The following is a 17,614-nucleotide window of genomic DNA, read 5'->3' as shown; positions in this document are numbered from 1 at the left end:
TGTAGAGTGTGCACAAAATGGAGTAAAGTGAGACAAGGACTGGGTTCTTTTGTTTCTTAAGATTGTGCAGAGCCGTTACCACACTGAGAGAGTCCGTATAAATTACTGCTTTTTGTATTTGTAAATGCTTGATGTGTTTAGCCGCCACAAGTATCGCATAAGCTTCCGCTGTGAAGATACTTGTGCCTGGATGTAGAGGGCCAGCATCTGAAAAGGATGGGCCGACAGCAGCGTAGGACACAGAGGAGTTAGACTTGGAGGCATCTGTAAAGAACTCAGGACGTGTGTATTTGTGTTGAAGTTCCAGGAAGTATGTTCGGATATGGGCAATAGGCGCATGTTTTGTAACTTCTAGGAACGACACATCACAGTCTATAATCTGCCACTGCCACGGTGGCGGATATGCTACAGGAGCCATTAAACTGTGTTCTATTGAGACTCCAGTTTCCTCAGCTAGACTCTTCAGGCGAATTGAGAAGGGCTGCCTCATCGAAGGCCTGTTTTGAAACAAAATGGAGCTCGACAAATCATTAATCGTAGAGTATGAGGGGTGCTTCTTTTCTGCTTTCACCTTAAGGAAATAAACAAAGGACATGTAAGTTCTCTGCAGATGAAGCGACCACTCATTTGACTCAACGTAAAGGCTTTCTACAGGGCTGGTGGGAAAAGCACCCGTAGAAAGGCGGATGCCCAAATGGTGCACGGGATCCAGCATCTTCAAAGCATTTTGAGTTGCAGACTGATAAACAACGGCCCCATAATCTAAGCGGGTGCGAATAAGGCTTCTATACAGGTTCATGAGACATTGCCTGTCACTACCCCACGTAGTACGTGACAACACTTTCATAACATTCATGCCCAACATTTTGTTTTTAAATACTTTATGTGCGGTACAAAGGTCAACTTGTTGTCCAAGATTAAGCGTAAGAATTTATGCTTCGCATTAACAGACAGATGTTGACCGTTCAGTTCAATGTCGGGTTCTGAGTGCATGCCTCTCTTTCGGGAGAACAAAACACACGTGCTTTTTTGTGGGTTCAGTCGGAATCCGTTTTCCTCTGCCCATTTGCAGACCTTGTTGAAACCTATCAGAACGTGCCGCTCACACATTGCTAGGTTGCATGACTTAAAGCCAAGCTGGACGTCATCGACATATGTGGAATAGAATATGTTGCGGGGGATGGACAGGTGCAAGGAATTCATTTTGATAATAAAAAGTGTACAACTAAGTACACCACTTTGCGGTACTCCCGTTTCTTGCAGAAATGTTTGGGAGAGAATACTGCCCACACGGACACGGAATTTCCGATTGGACAAGTAACTCTCGATTATGGAAAGCATTCTACCGCACACACCCAGGTGAGACAAGTCTCTTAATATCCCAAAACGCCATGTTGTGTCGTAAGCCTTCTCGATATCGAGAAACACTGAGAGGAAGTATTGTTTGTGGACGAAGGTGTCTCGGATCTGTGCCTCGATACGCACCAGATGGTCGGTGGTGGATCTACTCTCTCGAAACCCACACTGGAACTGGTCGAGCAGATTGTGTGTTTCAAGGAAATGTTAAAGTCGGCGGTTTATCATTTTTTCAAAAAGTTTACAAAGGGAGCTGGTTAGTGCAATGGGCCTATAACTTGAAACTGAGGAAGGGTCCTTGCCCTGTTTCAAAATAGGGATAACAATAGCCTCTTTCCAGGGAGCAGGGATGGTGCCAGAAAGCCAGATAACATTGTATAGAGAGAGTAAAGTTTTTCGCGTTTTGAGCGGCAGGTTTTTCAACATTTCATACGTGACACGGTCGTAGCCTGGGGCAGAATTACTGCTAGAGTTCAGTGATGTTTGTAGCTCAGCTAAGTTGAAAGGTTGGTTGTACGCTTCATGATTTGTGCACTTGTATTCTAGTTTCTGCTTTTCTATTCTTGCTTTATATATTTGGAAAGTTTCAGTATAGTGTGACGAGCTAGACACTTGCTTGCTCGTAGTGTGCACCGAGAAAGTTCGCCTGATCTTCCAGGCTGTCACCTTGTGTGTTTACGAGTGGGAGTGGGTGTACTTGTCTTCCTGCTACCCTACGAACCATGTTCCAGACTTTAGCCTCTTGTGTATATGAATTTATCTCTCATAAAAACTTCTGCCAGCTTTCTCTTCTGGCCTGCCGACGCGTTTTCGTGCCTCGAGATTTTATTTTCTTAAAGCTCTCAAGGTTTTCCGCTGTCGGCTAGTTCCGCAGCAACCTCCATGCCCTGTTCTGTTCCTTTCGTGCATTCTGACACTCAGTGTTCCACCACGGGGCGTGTCGTTTGCCGGGCAGTCCAGATGTTTGTGGAATGCACTTGGCTGCTGCGTCAGTAAGAAAAGCCGTGAAGTACTGCACAGCTTCATCTATGACTAATCCGCATATGTCAGTCCAACTTAAGCGAGTAATCTTTTGAAATTGTTCCCAGTCGGCTTTGTTTACCAGCCATTTGGGAACATGTGAAGGACATTCATATATTATTGGTGTATTCAAACCTAAAGGAAAATGGTCACTTCCATATGAATTATTTATGACTTTCCATTGAAGTAATGGTACAAGTGAAGGAGATGCGATACTGAGGTCTATGGAAGAGTAAGTTTTGTTGGCAAGGTTATAGTATGTTGCCTCTTTCCTATTCAACAGACAAGCACCCGATGAAATGAGGAATTGTTCAATGAGACGACCTCGTGCATCACAGCGAGAGTCACCCCACAGACCATTATTTGCGTTCAGGTCCCCAGGGACCAGATAAGGTTCAGGTAGTTCGTCTATCAAAGACTGGAATTGAAGTTTTTCAAGACGGTGGTGTGGAGGTATGTACAAAGAGCAGACAGTGACAAGTTTGTTTAGAATAACTGCTCGGACAGCCACCGCCTCGAGGGAAGTTTGAAGGCATAATTGTGTACATGCTATACCTTGACTAACTATAACTGCTACACCACCGCACGGTGGCATGGCATTATCTCAATCCTTTTGGAAGATTACGTAGTTACGTAAAAAGTTCGTTTTAAGTGTGTCTCTTGTACACACAGCACACTAGGATTGTGTTCATGGAGGATTTCTTGTAAGTCATCGAGGTTTCGAAGAAAGCCTCGGATGTTCCACTGTAATATTTCTGTCTGCATATTAAAAGAAGAGATGCTGCTGTGTGTACAGAGAGTATCCTATGTTAGAGTGAGCTTGTTAATTCAGGTGGTAGGACGGTCGTCCGGCCCCGTTATTGGTTTTTTATTTGTCTTGGCGCGCTCCAAGGAGCCGCACCGCTCTTTCGGTAGCAACGGTACCGCTGTATCCATTGCCTCCTCAGAGGCACTGGATGCCCGCACATGGGAGCTGGTGGTTCGGATTTTAGGCCTCGCCTGGTGAGGGGAGGCCTTGAGACCAGAGGACCCTGGAGTCTCCGGCCTCAATTTGCTTGGAGGCAGAGTAGACTGAACTACTGCCGCCTTGGGGGCAGGTGCCACAGCCGTCGGCTCGCTCTGCGCTGGCCGAAGGAGTGGCGAGGGCTGGTGCGGCGTTGCCCCCTGACGCGCCGCATCGGCATATGTTGCGCCGTAAAATGGCGACACTCTTCGTCTTGCTTCTTTGAATGTGATATTTTCTTTAATTTTCAATGTGATGATTTCTTTTTCTTTTTTCCAAAATGAACAAGACCGTGAGTATGCGGCATGATTTCTGCCACAGTTCACACAGTGTGATGGTTCTTCGCAGTTTTCAGAATTTTGGCCTAACACTCCACATTGTGCACAAGTTTGGTGACCACAACAGCTTTGTGAGCCGTGGCCATACCTCTGGCATTTAAAACAACGACGTGGGTTTGGTATGTATGGTCTGATCGACGTCTTTGTGTACCCTGTTTGAATACTTTCTGGCAAATTACTGGAAGCGAACCTGAGTATTAGGTGTTTTGTTGGTGTTACCTTGTTGTCTCTTCTGATGATGATCCTTTGTACATTGGTCACATTCTGACTCTTCCACCCCTCCAGAAGTTCCTCTTTGGTCAAGCCGAGCAAATCAGCATCAGATACCACTCCACGGGTTGTGTTCATAGATCTGTGTGGTGTTACAGGGATCGGAGTGTCGCCAAAAGTTGAAAGATTCTGTAGCTTCTCAAACTGTTCTTTTTCTCGAACTTCAAGGAAGAGGTCTCCGCTGGCCATTTTGGTAACTTTGTACCCAGCCCCAAGAGTTTCTGTGAGACACCTGGCTACTACAAAGGGGGATACAGTTCTGGCTTGCTTGCCACTTATCTCACTATGTATAACATGAAAATGGAGAAAGTTTTCGTTTGATCGATTGAAAAAGCCCAAGTCTTCGGTGCGTACGCGCTTTAAGGCGGTACGATCACTTAATAAGGGAAGCGCTCTATGCATGCCAGTTTTAATTTTCCTCGGAAGCGTTGGCGGCCACCCACCACGGAGCCCAACGAGGGGACGCCACAAGTTTGCGGATGCTAAAACCTGCAGACGCCAGCCGTACAACCCTACTATAACCCAATGCACCTAGACCAAGGTAGGCTATTTGCACAGGGTTAACCCTAGCCGCCAGGAAGTTTGGAAGTAAACAGAAGAGAGTAGAAGACAGGACAGATAAATAGTAAGAGATAAAGACGAAGATGTAGGGAGAGAGAGATAGGAAAAGGCGACTGCCGATTTCCCCTGGGTGGGTCAGCCCAGGGGTGCCGTCTACGTGAAGCTGGGGCCAAAGGGATGTGTTGCCTCTGCCGGGGGGCCTTAAAGGTCCAATCAGCCAACGTCGGCTCAACTCCCAGGATCCCCTTTTCCCCGGACACGGCAAAGCCACGCACAGCTAGGCGTGAGAGGGAGTCAAAACTCCCCCGTTAGCTCGGGTCCGTGGTGTCGCTACACACCAAACGCCTACTTGCGGAGGCGCCCCTGCGGGGGACCGAGTGCGTCCTTGGCCCATTTGACGACATGACATTTGAAAGACTATCCTGTGGGAACAGGCCGTTCTGCCAGGGAAGGTAGCTCATTGTAAATGCTTTGGCACCTACTGTGACCAGGATGCTGCAAGTCTGTAGTACCCTTTCCCGGTCACAGTCAAGGTTGACATAGACTTATGGTGCTGCACCTCTGAATCCAGCACCCCGCTGCTCTCTTCACTCGTGACATACTGGCTTCTCTGACCTGCTTCGAACAGTGCCATAAAGGTAATGCCACCCCTTCTTCTGTGGTTCCTCACCACGGCTCGGGTCGCGTGTCATGAGCCCTTCACAGACAAGTTGCATGAGCGAGCATGGCATGGCCGCATACCATCGAAACGGTCCATCATTCGGTGCATGCATCATGCCTCTTTACTCGTGACAAGTCTATCGACCTGATTACAATAATATTCAGGAAAATAATCCTCGAAGAGCGTACTACACGTTGTGCGAGACAAAATTTGTTTGTATGAGAAGCCGGGGTGACCCAATTAGCAATTGCTGATTTTTTTTTCTCTGGTTCATAATTGCTGGTGCCTAATGGTTTCCCGGCTATTCTTTTATTGCTGTGAAAGAGGAGAAAAAACGCTTCTGAAAAAGAGATTGCCTACTAGTCTTGTGTTTGCAGCCAAAACTCATTTTCAGAAGTTTTCTCACTCAAAAGACTCCACGTTACAGCGGCATGAGTTGCTTAACACAACTGCCATTTGAAAGCGTTTGATGACAAGACGCGGTACTTTACTGCATGACTAATACCTGTAAGACTTCATGTTTACAATAGCATCTGCTCAGGGAAATGGGATTTTCTATTAAAAAATTGTGCATGTGCGAACATCACAACCTGATGGTGGACCACACTGTAGTGGAGGACTGCAGAACAATACGTACTCAACTCCCTGGTGTTTTTCGACATTCAACTGAATTTGTGTTCATGAGTGCCTTGTAGTTTGTCCACATTGAGTTGTGGGTGCTGTGGTCAACACTAAAACTGAGAGCTGGAGCTAATGATGGAAGAGTATAGCAGCTAGGCTGCCGTGGTGGGAGAGTTTTTTTTTTTTTTTTTTTCGGGGATACCAGATTGCTGCCAGGTTTTAATGTGTATGTTGTCTTCAAGCACACTTTTTGTGTTAGGAATGTATGTATTAATCTTTTACAGAGGAAATAGTTGTGACTCCATGTCATGAACTACTTACTAAAAGTATACTAAATGTAGCCCCCTGCCACGAAAACTGTTTAAAGTGTGTAGTTTGCCAGGTGCTACGCAAAACTGAAGCTAATCTGCAGCTCACTTCTCGAAGTAGACACCACCTGCACTCACGAGCACAAGTCTTGTTGGTTCAGCCTCGCAAAAATAACCAAGTCCCCCACTGTAGCATGCTTCCTCGGCTTCATTTGATTGTGTCGAGCAAAGAAACCAGCCCGTTGATCTATTTTCTTTCTTTCATCCTTTTATAGCAGCGGCCTTGTTTCAGCAGACTTGTCACTTTTAGATACCATGCGAGGATTTATTGGTGAACTTCCAGCTCATAAGTGGGCTCGGCGACAGCACTGGTGGCAACATAATTAGAAATCCACTTTGCTTTGCTATCCAGGTTTTCGTCGGAATTCTGCAAACTGCGCAAGATGCTTCCACGGTGGCCACACTCATGGACTACGTTCCTAGGCTCGACGCCACAACATCGGTGCTGACAGCCAACTGCGCTGGCCACGATGAATCCTGCGTCATGATGCCTTTCCTGATACCTTCAACGATTACGTCATGCCACATGGCCCATTCCCTGACTATAAGAAGCCCGTCCAGTCAGCTCTTCAGCAGTGGCTCGGCGACAGCACTGGTGGCAACATGCTTAGAAATCCGCTTTGCTTCGCTATCCAGGTTAGTGACTACTTGCCTGCGAGTTGTTACCGAAGCGATAACCGTTTTCTAGAGCTGTTGCCTTCCCTACTGTGTATAAATTGGTTTATAAATTTTGTTTTGCCCGCCAGCAACGATTTATTAAGTTTCGGTGATATTGAGGTCAATCCTGGGCCTTCTGAAAGAGAAATGTTATCCGAAATATTGAAAGGTCTAAAAACTATCAGTTCAACAGTTGAGTCTGCCAAAGCATCAGTGGTTGGTTGGTTCTGAAAAGAGCCGTTAAAAAAATGCATGCAGCCAACAGTGGATGCCGTCAGGGCAGCCGGTGTTAGAGCTGCAGTAGCTTGAAAAACTTGTTGATCCTTGTTTGAACAGCATTTCGCTTGCATGTGATCACATTCGCCTCGATCTGAGCAAGAGTCATCTCATCACTGTACACAGATGACAGCGTCATCAATGCTCGTATCGATTCGGCGGTCGTAGGTGGCGCAGGCGTTGGTTCCTCGTTTTCGACATCGGAGTCGTCTGAATCCGCCATAACCTGACGGACTATTTCGTCGTCGGTTAGCTCTGCGCAGAAGTCGAGCTCGTTGTCAGCATCGACGAACCGCTCAAAAGTTATTTCCGCGGGCATGGAAGCACCAGCAGAGCGGAGGTCGTTGATAATATTGTCCATGAGAGGGCACAAGTCAGTCACGTTGTTGCTTTCTTCAGGCAAGTCTGCTGCCTCTGTGTCGAGTATGAAGCCCGCGTGGCGAAAGCAGTTGCGAAGCGTGTCTTGCGTTACTGCCTTCCATGCGTCCGCAAGCATTCCGACAGTAGACTGAAGGTCAACGCTGTGGCAGAGCACACTTCACAGGATTGCACAACCACGCACTAGGCTAGCCAAACACCATGCGGGCTGCGTAAACAAGACGACGCAATGGCAGGAGAAGGTGCCTCGGGTACTCCGGAGGTGGCACTGGTAAACATTCAAGATAGCCATCGTGGCCCGACCAAATTGGTGTGTGACAGTTAGTTCTAGTTCGAAGTAGTGAAACACTTCGTGAAAGCTCTGCTCGGGAAGCCAGAGTGGCACGCAACGCGCTAAAGCGAAAGAAACTTTATTGGCGCCAAAAAATTTCCAGGTGGATAGTTTCGAGTGTCAGCGAAGCACCCTTGCATGATAAACACGGCCAGTGTTAGGAATCTCAGAGGTCGTGTGTGTTTCTCCGCTAACGATCGAGTCCAAGCAACAGATGCTGCCACAGTAGACCGGCGCGCTCATTTATGCGATCGTAATCGCGTGTGGCGCATTTGTAGTGGTTTCCACTGGAGGTCAGTGGTGGTTTCCGACCTTCCGTCGCGTCAAAAAGTCCGGAAAATTAGACTCCGGGGGTTTTCGGACTTCCTTACACATTGATTTTATGAGGCTCGTGGTGGTGCCACGAAGGTGGCCAAATTATCTGGCATGTCCAAAAAATCGGCAGTTGACTGTAACTATACATGGTCTAGATGAGGCAACTGATGAGTCAAACGATGAGCTACTTAAAAGGGTACAAAAAGATATTTTTGTGAAACATTTCGGCTGGAAGGTAGATGGCATAGATAGATGCCATAGATTAGGAAATAAACAACAAAGCAAATCACGTCCTGTCATTATAAAAATTCTCGGCTATCGCGAAAAAGTGTCAATATTGAAATCAGCGCCTAAGTTAAAAGGCACAAATCTGTCTTTATCTGAAGACTTTTCCAAGCGGCTTTGTGACATAAGGCAAAAATTGTGGAAGAGCGTGGCAGGAGAGAAAGCTAATGGTGCGAAAGTCAAACTAGTTTATGATAAGGTGAGTATAAATAATACTTTGTTTGTTTGGGATAAGGAGAGAAATGTACGCTTTCAGATATCCAAGGGAAGGACTGGCTGACGTCAATATCCTAACACCGGGTCCCTGACGATACTAAATGTAAATTGTAGGAGCGTTGTAAACAAGGTCGCTGGTTTAGAGGCTCTTGTCCTTTCACATAATCCTGCTGTTGCAGTTCTGACAGAGACTTGGCTAAATGACTCAATATATGACAGTGAGTTTGTTCCCTCTGGCTATAGAGCATTTAGGAAAGATCGAGATAGTAGAGGTGGAGGTGTCTGTATTCTCTTCAAGTCTTCACTAAAGATCCTGCGAATGCGGAATATACACAATGTTGACGGTATTTTTCGTACGGCTTGTTTCAGTGGCATCAGGTACATTTTAGGTGCTATATACAGACCCCCAAACGCTCCGGTTTTTATGTTTGAAGAGCTTGAAAACTACTTGCATCAAAATATACCTAATGACCGAATAATTTTCAGGAGATTTCAACTTACCAAGTATACACTGGCCGACACTCACACTTACAAAACACGACCTCGTGGGAGAAGCAATGCTAAACATTGCGTGTACATATAATCTCCTTCAGGTTGTACAAGATTACACCAGAATTCAGGGATCTTCCAAATCCATTTTGGATTTATTTTTTGTCAGCGGATAAATTGATGCTAGAATATGCTGCGAGGTACTTCTGGGAATTTCGGATCGCCAAGCCACAGTGCTAAGCTTAGATAATACTGTATGCGACAAAAAAATGCAACGCTTATTTTTCCCTGATTTCTCTCGAGCAGATGACGTTTCAATCATTGATACCCTCGCGTTTCATTTTAATGAATTTGAAAGCAGCAAATGCAATGTAAATGATATATGGATGGAGTTCAAAAGCATTATAAACACTTGTATTACTTCTTTTGTACCATGGATAACTAAAAGAAACATAAAAATCTCTGGATTTCTCGTAAAACACTTCAATTGAAAAGACCGCTAAAACAATTAAAGAAAAAAAAAGAATTTATGTCTCGATGACAACGAGGTCCGTCAACTCACCTTAAAACTTAAAAACCAAGTCAGTAGTGATAGGCAGTGTTAATATGGTGACTTACTATTACCTCGTTACATAACATCAGCCCCAGAGAAATTTTGGAGAGGTGTTAGCCCCAAGTCTGAGGAGTGCAAAGTGTTTGACGTAAATGGTGCGTTAATTCATGAAACCAAAGAAATTTTAAACCTATTCAATGAACATTTCAAATCTGTTTTCACTTGAAATGATTGCATTTTACCATTTTACGAGGTCGTCCTGCCTCCTATACCTGATGTTCAGATCACTGAGGAGGGTATATTTAATGTAATGTTACACGACATTGGCAACGAAAGAGCATCATAGACGACGAAGACGATGAAAGCGACCGTGCTCGTGTTGTTGTTGCTGCTGTTCTTCCATCTTGGCTACAGCTGCCTCTGAGACTCCCTGTATATTTTGTAAATATATTTATTGCATTCATTCTCTCATCCCCGTGACATTTGATGGTGGTGTGGGGTACAACACGATATAACGGAGCTCCGCAGTGGCCGACGCTTGGATTTTTCCATCATAGCAAACCAGGGACCAGCTCCCGCAGAGGCGACTACAACAACAATTGTTGTCCTTCTGCAGCTAAAAGATCCTGGCACGTTCTGTGGCACGGATGATGTCGACATCGAAGAATGGCTGCCATTGTACAAGTAAGAATTACCGCTGGGATGAAACTCTTATGTTAGCCAATATCCTGTTCTACTTGAAAGGAACAGCAAAAGTGTGGTTCGAGAACCACGAAGATGAAATTGGAAGCTGGGATGCGTGCAAAGAAAAGATGCACGCCCTTTTTGGCAAGTCTGGGCAGAAAGGCAGCGGCCAAGAAGGAGTTGGCATCTCGTGCGCAAACGTCATCAGAGTCCTACGTGACTTACATACTGGACGTGCTTGCCCTTTGCCGAAAAGCAGACAACGGTATGGAAGAAACTGAAAAAGTAGCTCATATATTGAAAGGGCATTGCAGATGATGCATTGAACCTTCTCATATGCAAGGACTGCAACACGGTCGATGCCATCATCAAGGAGTGCCAGTGTTTTGAGGCCGCAAAAAGTCGACATATCGCCCGTAATTTCACTCGACTACCAAACACAGCAGCAATCTGGTCGTGCGAAGACAGGCCTGCACTACAGACGCCGTTAACTGCAGAGTATGTGACCAAGATCATCAGACGTGAACTTGAAGCTCTGTCTCCTGCGTCCACGTGCTCCCATGCCTGTGACTCTAGCCCTCAGATGGTGCCACTGATACATGCCATTGTGCGACAAGATCTTTCCTATGCTGGACTGGCCTCCGAGTGCACTACAGCTCCCTCTCAGCCGATCAACCGTCAGCGACCCCCTGTTTCGCATGCCCAAAGCCAAAACCTTCTGGTGCGCCCTCGCAATCCAGCCGAGTGGAGGACTGCTGACGATCGCCCGATTTGTTTCAACTGCCACCATATCGGACACGTGGCCCGCCATTGTAATACTCGGTGGTATTGGCATCAGGCATCCTATGGGTACACCCATCGGCCAGAGAGGGATCATGGACGCTTTCAATTTTGCCAGGAGTCACCTCAGGCCACCAGTGAAGACGTTCCTTCTATGCCGCCATATCTTCGTCGCTCTCCATCTCCGCATGCTCACCAGTCCCGTTCACCGCTTTCCCGTCGTCCGTCGTCTCGCTCGCCCCAATTTCGCCGACCAACCTGCCGCGGGAAAACTAGATGATGCAGCCCCCGGAGGTGATGCTGCATCGACCACTTGCCCGCCAAATCCTCTGACCATGCTGCCGACTCGACGCAACCTTATTGACGTTGAAGTAGATGACACACCCGTTGTTGCACTTGTGGACCCAGGGGCTCACATATCAGTGATGAATTCAGAACTTCGTTGCCGCCTTAGGAAAGTTTTAACGCCACCCACAGTGCCACTCATCCAGGTCGCCGACGGCGGCACGTTTCCCGTGCTTGGAATGTGCTCCGCGCGTATAAGTGTGGCTGATCGCTCCATGACAGTGCTATTTGCTGTGCTCGAGAAATGTTCCCATGAACTTATCCTTAGCATGGACTTTTTATCCGCCCACTCTGCCCTTATTGATTGTGGAACCGGCATGCTTCAACTTGATTTACCGTGTTACCATGACGACCCAACACCAGCTCAACTCCGTCTGTGTTCTGCAGATCACATTCGCCTAGCAACTCAAGCCGTTACATACGTGAACCTGAGATCTGTCCCTCCTGTTCCCGATGGTGACTACATGTTGACACCTAATCCCGACGTTCTGCTGGCCAAAAATGTTGCCGTGCCTCACACACTTTTGACAGTCAGGAGAAATACAGCATCTCTTCCGATCCTAAACTTCAGCTGGTGCACTCAAGTTATCCCAGATGGTATGAATTTGGCAAAAATTTCTTCTATAGATGCTGCCATTTCGGCGTTCATTGTCGATTCTTCTTCGTCCTCTGTTCCGTTCTCATCCTCGAAGAGTGCAGCCGATGCCACCATCAACAAGATGATCGCTCCGGACCTTCTTCCAGCACAGACAGCTGACATGCGGCACCTGCTGAAATCCTACCGCGACATCTTCGATTTTGATGACCAGCCCCATCCGACAACATCCTTATCGCGTGTCTAATGCTGAGCGACAAGTTATCCAGCATGAAGTTGAAGAAATGCTCACAAAAGACGTCATCAAACCTTCCTGCAGTCCATGGGCATCGCCGGTCATACTAGTCAAGAAGAAGGATGGCAGCTGGTGCTTCTGCATAGACTGCCGTAACTTAAAGTAACACATAAGGACGTGTATCCACTGCCGCGGATTGACGATGCTCTCGACTGTCTACATGGGTCTGCCTACTTTTCATCTATCGACTTGCGATCAGGATACTGGCAGATTTCTGTCGATCATCGAGACCGTGAGAAAACCGCATTCATCACACCGGATGGACTTTTCCAGTTCAAGGTTATGCCATTCGGATTATGTAATGAGCCAGCTACATTTGAAAGGATGATGGACTCTCTCCTGGATGGATACAAATGGACCACGTGCCTGTGCTATCTCGATGACGTCATCGTATTTTCGCCTACATTCGAAAGCCACCTTAGCCGCCTAACGGCTGTTCTTGAGGTTTTCCGGAAAGCAGGACTTCAGCTCAACTCTTCCAAATGTCGCTTTGGCCTTCGGGAAATCACTGTGCTGGGCCACCTTGTCACTGCTTGAGGCGTGCAACCTGATCCTGACAAAATTCAAGTTGTCAAAGATTTTCCCATACCACGTTCCGCAAAAGATGTGCGGAGCTTTATCGGCCTTTGTTCTTACTTTCGATGTTTCATGAAGAATTTTGCTGACATTGCCCGACCACTTACGGAGCTACTGAAGAAGGACATGCCTTTTTATTGGGGTACTGACCAAGCAAATGCCATCAGCACCCTTACAACATTACTTACTTCCCCGCCCATCTTGGCCCATTTCGACCCGTCAGCCTATACTGAAGTTCGTAATGATGCCAGCGGACATGGAATTGGTGCTGTTCTCGCCCAGCGGCAACGAGGACAGGATCGCATCATTGCTTATGCCAGTCGCCTCCTTTCTCCTTCGGAGAGCAAGTTTTTCATTACAGAGCGTGAGTGCCTCGCACTAGTCTGGGCAGTCGGAAAATTTCGACCATACTTGTTTGGCCGCACCTGTTCGGTAATTACAGATCACCATGCCTTGTGCTGGCTGTCGTCCCTTAAAGATCTAACTGGAGGACTTGGCCGTTGGGCCTTGAAACTACAAGAATACAGCTTCGACGTGGCATACAAATCTGGCCTAATGCACCAGGATGCCGACTGTCTATCCCGTCACCCCATGGACCCACCTGACCTTTTAGCACATGATTCTGACCCTTGTGTCTTTGCCCTGTCGGCTTTCACCGACATATGCAAAGAACAGCTCAGCGATAACCACTTGCGGTCTATCATGCAGAGTCTACGTTTGTCCCACGTAGAGCCGTTGCTACACTTGTTCGTTCTACGCGATGGCATTCTTTACCGACGCAACACCAGCGCCGAGGGACCAGAGCTACTACTCGTAGTTTTTTCGACACTCCGTTCCGCTGTACTTGAACAGCTTCACGACGCCCCAACCGCGGGACATCTCGGGGTCACGCGCACGTACGATCGCGTGCAGTGTAGATTCTTCTGGCCAAGCTTTTACCGCTCTGTGCGCCGATACGTTGCTGCATGTGAGTCCTGCCAGCGCTCCAAACATTCCACCTTGCCACCAGCTGGTCCGCTCCAGCCAATAGACATACCCACCGTTCCCTTCTACCGCATCGGTCTTGATCTTGTTGGACCATTTCCTACTTCTCTCACTGGAAACAAGTGGATAGTTGTAGCCACTGATTACGCCACAAGATACGCTATCACACGAGCGCTACCGACTAGCTGTGCCACTGACGTCGCGGACTTCTTGCTTCATGACGTAATTCTTCACCATGGCGCTCCTCGACAGCTGCTGACTGATCGTAGTCGCTCATTTCTTTCAAAAGTAGTAAGTGACATCCTTCACTCGTGTTCGACGCGTCACAATCTCACTACGGTCTATCAGCCACAAACAATGGTCTTGCTGAGCACCTAAATCGAACATTGACAACAATGCTCTCCATGTACGTTTCCAAAGATCATCTTTATTGGGATTGTACTTTGCCTTATATGACATTTGCGTACAATTCGTCACGCCACGACACCGCTGGCTTCTCCCCCTTCTATTTATTGTTTGGCCGCCATCCAGCATTACCCTTCGAGACTCTTCTCCCATCAACTATGCAAACGGTTACCGAGTACGCCCGGGATGCCACTGCTCAGGCTCAAATGGCCCGCCAAATCGCACGGGAACGTCTTCTTAGTTCGCAGCTCTCTCAGAAGGCCCGCTACGATAGCCATCACAGAGTACTTTCCTACTCTCCAGGTTCATTGGTTCTTCTCTGGACACTATGCCGCTGTGATGAATGAAGAAAACGACAACGACGGAAGTGCGGGGCAAGGCGCGTGTAATGTGCGCGTGAGTGTCAGCGAATCAGCTGATGACCTGTGGTGGCCCATAGAGGTGGCGTGCCACGATTGGGCCACGGGCGACCATCACGTGGCAGTGGGCTTTGTGGCTGGGGACGAGCCGAAGCAGCGGCAGACGGGAGACAGCGGGCCGAAGCGTCAGACGCAGGCGATCCAGGTTCCGGCCAGGGAACGCGGCCGTCCACGCTGCTGCCGTCCAACCACCAGCTGGGGCGGCATTGCCGGCACGAGTACTGCATCTCGGGGCGCGGCCTGGCCTGCTGTTCTCTTCCTTGCCGAGGGCATCGCGGATCTCGGCGAGGCGGCGAGGGGTTATATGTTACACGACATCGGCAACGAAAGAGCATCATAGACGCCAAAGACGATGAAGGCGACCGTGCTCGTGTTGTTGTTGCTGCTGTTCTTCCATCTTGGCTGCAGCTGCCTCTGAGACTCCCTGTATATTTTGTAAATATATTTATTGCATTCATTCTCTCACCCCCGGGACAACATTATTAAATCCAGGTATAAGAAAATCCTCTGGCCCAGATGACATCCCGAATTTTCTTAAACGCTGTGCGGAATGGGTATCCAAATATTTAAAGGTCTTGTTTGTGAAGTTCTTGCAATTCGGGCACGTGCCGGACCACTGGAAGATCGCCAGAGTCAAGCTACTCCACAAAACCGGAAATAAGCAGCACATAAAAAATTACCGCCCTATTTCATTAACTTCAACTGCATGCAAAATCTTAGAACACGCTATTCACAAACAAATTTTGGAATTCCTTGAAAAACATAAACTTCTAACAATCAATGAGCACGGATTCCGTAAAGGCTGTTCAATAATAACCCAATTGGTACAAACAGTTCACGACTTTCCAAGTAATGTAAACAATGGAAAACAGACAGACGCTATATTCATAGACTTTTCAAAAGCTTTCGATAAAATCTCTAATCAGAAATTGCTGCATAAATTAGACATAATTTTTAAAAATCCTAGACTAATTAATTGGATTTATAATTACTTTATTGGGCGTAGACAATTTGTTACCTTTCAGAATCACGACTCTGAAAAACTTTCCATTGACTCTGGCATTCCCCAGGGTTCTGTTCTTGGGCCTCTGTTCTTTTTGCTCTATATAAGTGACCTTGCAAGAGATCTACCTGTTAAGATTAAACTTTATGTCAACAACTGTGTCTTGTACTCTGTAATAGATAGTCCTAGTGATCAAATCTTACTAAATGATGCATTTAAGAAGGTTGTTACCTGGTGCGAAGATTGGCAGATGTCGGTCCATTTCGAGAAAACTGTTTTTATGTGCATTACTCACAAAAAGAATAAGCACAGTTCCAATTACACAGCTAACAACGTTTCTCTATCTGAGATAACAGAATATAAGTACCTGGGCCTGTGGATAACTAACAACATAAAATCGAATCTACACATCGATAAAGTAACCGCCAACGCCTACCGTAAAGTGTTTTTTCTTAAGAGGGCGTTAAAATTGTCTACATGTTCCGCAAGCCCATTAGCATATAAACAATTATACTTACAGTCCTTGGCTATGCCGCCATTATTTGGGACCCCTATACGCAAACTAACATTAAAAAACTCGAGCGGGTGCAGCGCAAGGCAGTTCGCTTCATTTTCAATAACTTCACCCATACCTCTGCAACTGAACTTCTAAAACAAGCCAACTTGCCTGCAATTACGGATCGCAATTGTGCTTCCCGACTAATATTTTTATTTCGACTTATCAATAAACAGTACAATATAAACATATCTGATATAAATACATTGTTTTCTGGTTATGCCACAAGACAGAGGCATCGCCTAACAATTACTTCATTCAGCGTAAACAATTGTTTCAAATATTCTTTTTTTTACACGAACGGTGACTGAATGGAATAACCAGACTAATACCCAAGTTACACAACCTTCACTGTCTTCATTTGCTGCAAACATCTGTTAATTATTTTCTAATATGACCTACTTCATAATATGTATTTCTTTTTGGCAAGTTTTTGATTATTTAGTTGATGTTTTGTATAGGGCCTGTCCTTGTACACGCAATAGCCTAGAACAATGTATTCATTCGTGTAAAATGTATTTGTTCTACCCTGTTTTGTTTTGTTGTCTGCATTTGTTCGATAATATGCTGTATTTCCACCCGACTAAAATCCCCTATAGGAATTGCAGTATCTCTAAATAAAAAAATAAATAATAAAAGATTGCGTGCTGTGCGATGCCAGCTGGCAATAAAGTGTTTTATTCTGACTGCCATGGCTACGAGTAGGGCTGGCTAACATTCCCAGGATTACAAGCGTAGAGATACCCAATAAAGGGGGCAGGTGAATGGCTGCTGCTGTTTTTCAAATTGTAGAGTATCGAACCGCGTTATTGGAAGACTGTTGTGCAGCAAGTAAATTTTGCATCGACTTTAATTGCATTTCATTTATGTCGTAATTACTGTGCTACATGATTACCACAGATAATCCATTTCCAGGCTTTATTAAGCTGTGCGTTGAGTAAAATAAAAACTGCCTAAATCAATTCATACTTCTTTGTCCTATCATGTGCTTCACGGGCACAAGTACGGAAGAGATTCTGTGGCTGCTGTGGCAAGCAAACATTTGAGCACCAGCCACAGAAGCCATCTATGTGTGGCGATGGCCTCTTGTACGCTCTGTGCCTATGCAGGCACTCTGGGAGTGCCATACAACGTCCCCACAGGGCAGCCACGAGGGGCGCTGCTGGCCAGGAACATGTGGCTAGCTGCCAGCATGCAGTAAAGGCATGAAAGCTTGTGTTTCCACTCCTTAATTTGTGATAGTACATCTCAAAATACATTTGTTTCATTCATGC

At 46.5% G+C, this 17,614-nt stretch overlaps 1 protein-coding gene across 7 annotated transcripts in view; it reads left to right on the top strand.

The window, feature by feature from the left end:
- LOC142767612 (peroxynitrite isomerase THAP4-like) overlaps positions 1–17,614 on the top strand; it is a 37,469-nt gene that overhangs the window by 13,384 nt on the left and 6,471 nt on the right. For 3 of the 7 annotated variants that reach the window (XM_075869640.1, XM_075869638.1, XM_075869637.1), the window contains 2 exons: positions 1,264–1,359; positions 6,551–6,834. Coding sequence is in view for 3 of the 7 variants with exons in the window: in XM_075869635.1 (XP_075725750.1) it covers positions 10,982–12,349 (1,368 nt within the window). In the remaining 4 variants the exon portion in view is untranslated. The other 4 variants (XM_075869635.1, XM_075869634.1, XM_075869636.1 and 1 more) reach the window with 4 other exon arrangements.

The sequence above is a fragment of the Rhipicephalus microplus genome, chromosome 7, assembly GCF_043290135.1.
Source record: "Rhipicephalus microplus isolate Deutch F79 chromosome 7, USDA_Rmic, whole genome shotgun sequence".
NCBI classification, from domain to species: Eukaryota; Metazoa; Arthropoda; class Arachnida; order Ixodida; family Ixodidae; genus Rhipicephalus; species Rhipicephalus microplus.
The sequence above is the reverse complement of the archived record's forward strand: the minus strand, read 5'-3'. Positions and strand labels throughout refer to the sequence as shown.